This window comes from Peromyscus californicus, unplaced genomic scaffold (assembly GCF_007827085.1).
Source record: "Peromyscus californicus insignis strain IS unplaced genomic scaffold, ASM782708v3 Scaffold_4__1_contigs__length_199733344, whole genome shotgun sequence".
Taxonomy (NCBI): Eukaryota; Metazoa; Chordata; class Mammalia; order Rodentia; family Cricetidae; genus Peromyscus; species Peromyscus californicus.
This window is the reverse complement of record NW_026294562.1, coordinates 56055775-56064893: the sequence shown is the minus strand read 5'-3', so window position 1 is coordinate 56064893 and position 9119 is coordinate 56055775. Positions and strand designations below refer to the sequence as shown.

General features: G+C 40.1%; 1 protein-coding gene across 6 annotated transcripts in view; it reads right to left on the bottom strand.

Annotated features, from left to right (window-relative positions):
* LOC128125173 (RNA-binding protein 14) overlaps positions 1–9119 on the bottom strand; it is a 59956-nt gene that overhangs the window by 24455 nt on the left and 26382 nt on the right. For 5 of the 6 annotated variants that reach the window (XM_052762264.1, XM_052762263.1, XM_052762267.1 and 2 more), the window contains one exon: positions 7271–7693. The exons of the other annotated variant lie outside the window; for it this stretch is intronic. Coding sequence is in view for 1 of the 5 variants with exons in the window: in XM_052762269.1 (XP_052618229.1) it covers positions 7674–7693 (20 nt within the window). In the remaining 4 variants the exon portion in view is untranslated. Of the gene's footprint in view, positions 1–7270; positions 7694–9119 lie in introns of those variants that run through there. 6 annotated transcript variants of the gene reach the window in all.

Sequence of the window (9119 nt, the reverse complement as noted above, 5' to 3'; positions counted from 1 at the left end):
GCACTGGAAATTGAACCAAGGGCCTCCTGAATACTCTACTACTGAGCTATAACCCAGCCCAAACCCCATTTATAATCTATCAGGTCAAAAAAGATTTAAATGTGGGGTGGGGGTGTTCATAACAGAACACTTACTAACCCAGCAGATGAGCCTACAAACTGGATTGACTTCAAGGGAAAGCATGACCTACAGAAAACCATAACGTGCAATAGTTTACTGTGATCTGCTGATGGCCAGAACTTCAAAAACAAAACCTACTGTAAATCTGCATTCCTGTCAGCGCACCCCCACCTCCTTTTTTTTGTTTTTCAAGACTGGGTTTCTGTGCGAAGCCTAGCTGGAACTCGCTCTGTAGACCAGGCTGACCTTGAACTCAGAGATCTGCCTGCCTTTAACTCCCAAGTGCTGGGATTAAAGGTGTGTGCCACTGCCTGTCTCCCTGTCATCCTTTTTAATACAAAATACCACTTTGCCTTTTTTTTCTCCCTTGAAGACAGGATCTTGGGCTGTCCTGGAATTCATTATTCTTTGAGAATATCCTGAAAACTTCATCCTCCAGCCTTCATGCTGCAATGCTGGGTTATAGGCATATGTCCACTATACCTGGCAAACAAAATTAATTTTAAGGCACACCATTTCATGTTACTAGAATATAAAACTATCAAAACTATGATACATATGTATACTCAAATTCTAGACACATTGTCAAAATCATATTCTAAGGACTGAAAATACATCCAGTAATTCACTTAATTCCATAAATTTTTTTCCCGAGACAAGATGTCATTATGTTACCCAGGCTATCCTTGAATTGACGGACTCCAAGTTTCATCTTTCTAAGTAGCTAACAGGCAAATGCCAGTTTTTGTTTTGGCAGTATTGGGGCTTGAACACACAACCTTTCACATATTGTGAGAATCCTTCACTATGGTGTTAAAAATCCTAGGCTCTGTGAGGAAAGGGTTTTACAAAGCTGTACAGCCTGTCATCAAATGTAATTCTCCTACTTCATCCTTCTGATTAGCTAAGATTACAGCTGTGTATGTACCATGCCCAGCTGATTTTTCCTTTTCCCTCTGGGCCACGCATACTCCAGAGATGTGCCATGCTGGAATTCTAGCTCTCACACTGCCCCTCTGGCTTTAAAGTAAAAAACCTTCGGTGATTTTGTTTCCAGAGACAGATCTTAATATGTAGCCCTGATAGCCCTTAAACTTGCAGCCATCACCATGCCTCTACCCTAGAGCAGAAATGTGTTGTACACTATGTTTGTTTCTTTAAACTTTTACATAAGTACCTCACAATGCTCTAGTTTAGTTGAAGTCAGCAAGTAAAAGCCATCTTCCTTCCCTTTTCCACACCATGGAGAACAGTTTAGACTAGAAGTTCTATACTACAGCTCTGTACTAAATTCTGTACTACTGCTTTGATGTCAATGGTCCTTACACTGTAAAACTGTGTGGTCCCGCTTTGTTGTATACCCAAAGGCTATTAAGCTTGTAAGATATAGAAGAACTAAAGGAAATTCATACACACTCTTAGCACTTCTTATTTGACTTGACAACGTAAGACAAAACTAGAACAGTAGTAAAATGCTCAATTCAGCTTTTGAAGTTCACTTACCACTAAGTCCTATACAGAAGAACTCAAGTAAGTATCCTTATTCCAAAGAATTGTCTTAGCTCATCACTACACAGGGCATAGTCTTTACTTCTTGGGCATGCTATTTTCCTGCTAGAAAGTCATTCTTGACACAAGATGTTCATGTTCTCAAAGGCATGATCAGCCACCCTAAGGATATGGTATAAGCTTAACTGGACCTTTTATTCTTATCAGTTAGCAAAACATGGTTCGACAAATGTATCTGAGACACTGAAAATCCCCCTCTTCCCTCTCCAGAACCAACTGCTTCTGTATTTTTGGCTGTTCCTTTCTTGTTTCTGAATAAGATGTTCCTAATTTACCATTGGGCACTTTCAAAATCACCTTCTAATTTCTTTATGGTCTTTCTACATAGCTGGCTGTCCTGGAACTCACTATCTAGACCAGGTTAGCCCTAAACTCACTGAAATCCACCTGCCTTTGCCTCCCAAGTGCTGGGATCAAAGTCATGCACAATCTTACCCAGTTTACCTTTCAATTTCTAGTATGTAAAATGAACAGAGTATTGCTCTTATACACACTACCAAATCCATGCTTCATTTGCTGCCACCATGATAAACAGCAGGACACTGCTATGGATTCAATGTGTTCTATCATCTATATACATTGAAATACCAGTCAAAGTAGAAACCTTAGTAGAAGTTGATCAAATCATGAGGGCAAAGCCCTCACAAATGAACTACCACCTATAAGAAACCAGAGATAGCTAAAGTGCACGCCTTTAATCTCAGCACTCAGGAGGCAGATCTGAATTCAAGGCCAGCCTGGTCTACAGAAGGTATTCCAGGGCAACCAGAGCTACACAGAGAAATCTTGTCTTGGAAAAAAAAAAAAAAAAAAAAACCAAACAAATAAAAAGAAACTAGGGATCTTTCAGCCACATTGAAACCAACAGAATAGAAGCTAGTTAAGCTAGCTATCTGCTGGCTTTGTTTTTTGGTTTTCTGTTTGTTTTCCGAGATAGGGTTTTTCTATATAACAATATCCACCTGCCTCTGCCTCCCAAGCACTGGGATTAAAGGTGTACTGTGGTGGTATTGTGTTCCCCAAAATATTGTATACCCTAATAAACTTATCTGGGGTCAGAGAACAGAAAAGCCACTAAATACTTAGGATAGACAGTGGTAGCACACGCTTTTAATCCTAGCATTCCAGAGGCAGAAATCCATCTGTTCAAGAATACAGCCAAGCATGGTGACTCACGCCTTTAATCCCAGAAAGCGAGCCTTTAATCCCAGGGAGTGATGGTAAAAGGCAGAAAGATATATAAGGCGTGAGGACCAGAACTAGAATAGAAGCATTTGGCTAGGTAAGCATTTGGCTGGTTAAGCTTTTAGGCTTTGAGCAGCACAGTTCAGCTGAGATTCATTCTGGATAAGGACTCAGAGACATCCAGTCTAAGGAAAACAGGATCAGCTGAGGAAGTGGCAAGGTGAGGTAGCTGTGGCTTGTTCTGTCTTCTCTCTGATCTTCCAGCGTTCACCAATAACTGGCCTCAGGTTTGTTTTTATTAATAAGACCCTCTAAGATTCATGCTACAGTGTACACCACCACCACCCAGCTTGCTATCTGCTGGACTTAGAAACTTTTGACTTTTCAGTTTCAAAAACTATAACCAATTTCTATTGTGTGTGTACCAGTCTATTTATGGTACTTTGCTATATTACTTCAAACTAAGACAAACCACTATTACAGCTGTCACTCCATATAGTCTACACTGGCCTCAAGCTTAATCAGTATGTACTACGAAGTCCAAACTGGCTAGAATTCACACAGTCATCCTCTTTCAGCACCCTAAATGCCAAGATTATACTTATACATAGAACTTCCTTGCAAATTTTTTCTTCTCTAATTAAAAAAGTTGGTAATTCAGTTTTTAAATCTCCAAATGAACCTCCCATTTTCATAATGTTTAAATACTCTGTCTCTGAGAAATTTCCTCCTGCTCCAATCCAGCCTACTTATTCTCTAAACAAACCAGAGAATAGTCCTGGGACTGCACTGCCATCATTCTGGAAAATCAATCTTTATCTCAGCAGGACCTCATGCATTAAGAGAAAAAAATGATTCCAACAACTGGAAACAGCACTTAATTCCCACAGCAAACATGATCTACATATCTCACTATTCCTTCCTCCTAAAGTCTACATTAGTATTAATGCACTAAGGTAAAGAGGACTGAACTTGGCATTACCCAAGTCAACCCGGCTTCTGAAGAGTCCTGAAAATTTTCAGAGTCAATCTTTTGGTCTAATGTACAAGCTCAGAGGAAGAGCACATTCCTGAGTTTTCATGAGGCCCTATGAAGAGGCCTTAGTCTACTACTACTTGAGAACTCCCTGACCACCCTTGTAGGACCTATGATCCACTAAGAACCAGAAGGGATCATACCTTCAATACAAAATAAGTTTGACCACTCCAATCACCCTTTTCCCTCCCCCAAAGATAGGCCAAATATCTGCATACCCAAGATTGGGAACTGGGGGTCGAGGGGGTGCACAACAGCTAAAGGAGGCAAAGTGAGATTAGGCTTGACACCCTATTGACATGCATTCTCCATATACCCCACACCTGGTAAACAATGAGTAATCAGTGAAGTTCAAGGCCAGCTCACAGATGCTAGTCATGTCAGTGAACAAATGAATGGTAGAGTGTTGAGGAAAATGTGTTTAACTTAAATTGAAGCATTTTCCTTGAAACAGAGGAGGTAAATGATGCCAGTACTATCTTGTCTACTTATACAACAATGTAGCCTCATGGAATACTCACTCACTTGACTGGAAACTTCAGACCAAAATAATTTCAAACCACTCTAATACTGGAAATCAGTTATATTCAGTGTCTGCAAACTGTTGAGATAGTTTGTGTTAGCCTCTAACTCAGTGGTTCTCAACCTTTTGGTTGCAACCCCTGGGGTTAGAATGGCCCTTTCACAGGGGTTGCATATCAGATATTTATATTGCAATTCATAACAGTAGCAACATTAGTTATGAAGTAGCAACAAAAATATTTTTATGGTTGGGGTCACCACAGCAAGAACTGTATTAAAGAGTTGTGGCAGCCGGGCGGTGGTGGCGCACGCCTTTAATCCCAGCACTCGGGAGGCAGAGCCAGGAGGATCTCTGTGAGTTCGAGGCCAGCCTGGGCTACCAAGTGAGTTCCAGGAAAAGGCACAAAGCTACACAGAGAAACCCTGTCTCAAAAACCAAAAAAAAAAAAAGAGTTGTGGCATTAGGAAGGTTTGAGAACCACTCCTCTAACTGGTTATGCAGCTACAATGACCTGCAACTCCTGGTCCTCCTGCCTCCACCTCCCCAGTGCTAGACTAACTACATAAATGCACATCACATAGTGTTCTGCAGTACTAGAGCTCAGGCCCAGGGCTTCAAGCATGCTAAGAGAGCATGTTATCAACAGAGCTACATCACCAGTCCTGACTCGTAATTTTCAAGTCACTATTTTCCCATTACACTTCATAGAAGTTTTCCAGCAGGTTAATGAATGGATTCTTGTTTGAATCACATTATGTAGTGTGGTTAGTCCTGGAACTCTGAATCCCTTCAGCTTTCAAGAGATTACATGCTGCTGAGATTACACAGTATGCCATCACACTCAGCTAGTAGCTTTCTTCCCGTGAGTGCACATGCATGTGTACCGCAATACACATGTGGATGTCACAGGACAACATGGATGAGTTGGTTCTCCATCATGTGGGTTCCAGGTCATTAGGCTTGGCAATAGATACCTTTACCATCTAAAGCAGAGTAAGAGTTCAAAGCCAGTCTGGTTGTATACATAGCAAAAGCACATCTTTTATTTAAAAAAAGAAAAAAAAAAAGCTCTGAGCCAGCATAGACTGATGAAAACATTGCTAGGCTTTTACAGGATTCAGTCTCTTAAAACAAAAAGATGAGTCAGGTAAATCTTAATCGTTCTGCATGTTTTATGTTTTAATAATGTAAAAGTATATTACAGTGTAGTATGTATACCTTTAGCCCCATCGACTCAGAAGGTAAAGCAGGTGAACCACTTGAGCAACATGGTAAAAAAAAAAAAATCACCCATGTATACTCTGACAAGTCAGTAAAAACAAAGAAACCATTTAGACAGGAACCTTCACTTGATATTCAATTTTACTCATTTTTGAGGCAGGGTCTCATTCTCCTGGATCTCACTCTGTAGACCAGGCTGGCCTTGAACTCCCAAGATCCGCCTGACTCTGCCTCCCAAGTGCTGGGATAAAAGGTGTGTGCCACCATGGCCAGCTCCAAGTGCTAAGAGCTAACATCAAAGGAACATGCCACAAAGACAGATTTGATGTATCTTTTATTTCTGCCTCCCACCCCATCCTACAAAAAAAAGCTCTAAAATCCCTAACACCTGGGTCATCATCTGTCAAAATATCCTCAAATCTTTTGAATCAACAAATATAAGTCTCCATCTTGAGACTTGCCATTCCCAACCTTCAACTCACATCAAGAAATTGTGCTAAAACTCGTATGTGCACAATAGTAATTGGATCTACTCATTAAAGAAAAAGGGACCAAAATAGGTATGAACCTTTCTAAGACAGGCAGCAGTGGCAAAGAAAACAATTCAGCCCGGAAGGAAAAACTTGCTAAGAAAAACTTTTTCCAGGAAAGACTGAGGAGCAACACATACATCACCTAGCACAGGGTCTCACATCACAAAAAATTTACCTTTGTCCACAGAGTGCTGTCACAATTCCAGTCATCTATAAATTAAAATGAATCAATGGAATAGAAGCAGTTAGTAGACAATTTTGAAGTCACCCAAGTCAACAGTGGCTCCTTTATCATCTTTATTTCCTTTTATCCTTATCATTATGACCCTTTTCATGCCTGGCATAACAGTAGGTACTCAGTACCAAGTATATGATTCTGAGACATGGAAGACAAACTTTTAATAAAAACATGATACTAAAGCAGTGGTTCCTCACTGTATTCAAACACTGTCCTAACTGTTGATAAACTAAGTTTAATTAATGACTTATAAAGGAGCTGCCAGGCCCTTTATACCTCTCATCTAAAGTCACTAAGTACAAACTATGAGATGCTTGTGGAACTCATGTAGAGTCTTGATTCTGGCAGAATCATATGAATGGTGAAATGCACCATAAAGTAGTACTGGTCAATGGGTAGCAAAATGTACTCTGGTGGGAGCCATACCTTCATTTTTCCCAAAGATGAAAGCTACCTCTTTTCCCTGAAACCTTCACCTCTTTCCTGGAAATAAGTCAAGGGAGATATGTTGACTGAGTGTTAACAGCAGTTGCAAGTATACATAATGATTATTTCTCAAGGCAAGTAAAGATCTACAGCTCTAAACCACTAGTTAATCGGCTTTATAACAAAAAATGGACCAGTAGGAAATGTCTTCATTGAAACAAGGATGCCTAGTTCAATTCTTCTGTATAACCTCTTTTCCCTTTAGTACCTAAAGGTCAAAAAAAAAAAAAAATTAAAAACCTCTACAGTGTTATTCAACCAAAGCTAAATAGCTTAAACATTCCCCACCTTCTGTTCAGGGTACAAATAAACAACCCAGAAACAAGTCCAAACAAGAACTTTCTCAAAGCACACATTCCCTAATTTGAAAAACCATTTATTTCACTGGAAAGTGATCCCAATCTCTAGGACTAGCCTTTGGGCCAAAAGTGAAAACCCAGAGCAGTGATTCTCAGCAAGGTCATTCCCAAATCAAATACCTGCTACAGTCAGGAGGCAGGTAACAGACAGCAGAGCCCCCACCAGTTTCTGCACAGGAGGCATGCTGGGAGAACAGAACAGAACATGAATGGGAAGCTACAGAAGAATAAACAGGAGAATGGGAAATTGAGCAGGAGAGAGAATAGGAAAAAGAAAGTCTGAACTTAACAAGGTAAAATAAGGTCCATGGTTCCTGAGGGACTGAATGCACAGAGCCGAGAACGTCCCGGAGATGGGGTACCACGAAGGGTGTATTCTCATGCACAACCGCAGCTCGGAATTTCAGCCCACACACATCCCACCTGAAAGAGAGCACAGTACAGGGGCTTTACAGCAAAGCTCAATAGGGCTTTCCCACTTAGAAACTTCAAAGAACATCCTACAAAGTCATACCTTAATACTCACTTGGAAGTTTACTTGTACCCTTCCTTAGTATCAACATAATTTCTAAAAATGAGAACAGCTTGAAGGTCAGAGAATCGTTGGGAAGGCTAAACAGTCCCCTAGTAAATACAGAAAGGCCTTTCTCTAAATTAAACAGCAAATTTTTCATGATAGTAGGCAAAGACATGCTATTACTTCCAATGCTAACATTATTAGCATTCTCAAGAGAAGGTAATTCCACAAACTCAGAACAGAAAAAAAAAGGGAAAGTTCCAATTAGCCTCTGGGATTAAAAGTCAACAGTATGTTTCAACCTAAAAATTACTGCCAAGGACACAGTATCAATCAAGAACTAGAAAAAAGTTGCATCAACTGAACAAGTTTGAAGGTTTATATGTACAATTTTTAAAAGAAGGCACTGGAGAATGTGTAAGCTACATCAAGTCACTCAAGTTTCTCTTCCAGCACAATCCTAGTCAATGAACCCAATCAGTCATTTGGACCAGTCAATGGACCCGGACAAGCCATATCCCTTCTGCCTTAATATGAAAGATGACAAAGTACCTGTACTACAAGATTAAGGATCTGTGACAATGTCAGGGACACAGTAGGGCTCCTCAAAACTAAAAGAACTGAAAAGTACCCCAAGTACAACAGCAGTCCTAAAAGCCTAGAGCCCAAAGCTGACAAGAAGCATCAAAAGAGAATGTATTCCAAACAGAAGCACCACCATGGTGATAAGGGTCTATTTCAGCACTCAGTGTCGAAGCACAATTGCCGCAGTTAAGGCCAGCATTAGGCTACAAAGTGAGACTCTGTCGTTGTCAAATGGACTCAGGTCAAGTTGTTGAGTAGTAAAGGTCCTTAACTAATGGAAAGATGAGGAAGTGATGTGGTCATAATGAAGTTCCTAAGCCTAGATTTCAACATTACCCAGGAATAAACACAAGTATGCATGTAAACTTATACTGCCATATTACCTAAGTGAAAGAGGTCAAACCCAGGGTCAAAAATGAAAACTTTGAATAAAATCAAAGGCTACACAACAGAATAAAAGATAACAAAACTGGACTCTTACGTACATGAAACTGGACTGAGCAGCTAAGTTGGACTTTGAAGTTCATGCCAGACTTCCTTACTCTGTGAGAAATGTTTGCTACCATTCTTTGCCTCAATTTATCACTAGTTAAATTCTTTAAGTGCCTAAGAGAGACCTTTGAGAGTGTGAGAATTATTCTTCAAGATTAAGATGATGCCATTTTGTAGGTCTTCATAGGATTTGAACAATAATAATCAGTTAACTAGTTACGAACTTTATCATTAGTGGTCCTATCAGACCCTTTC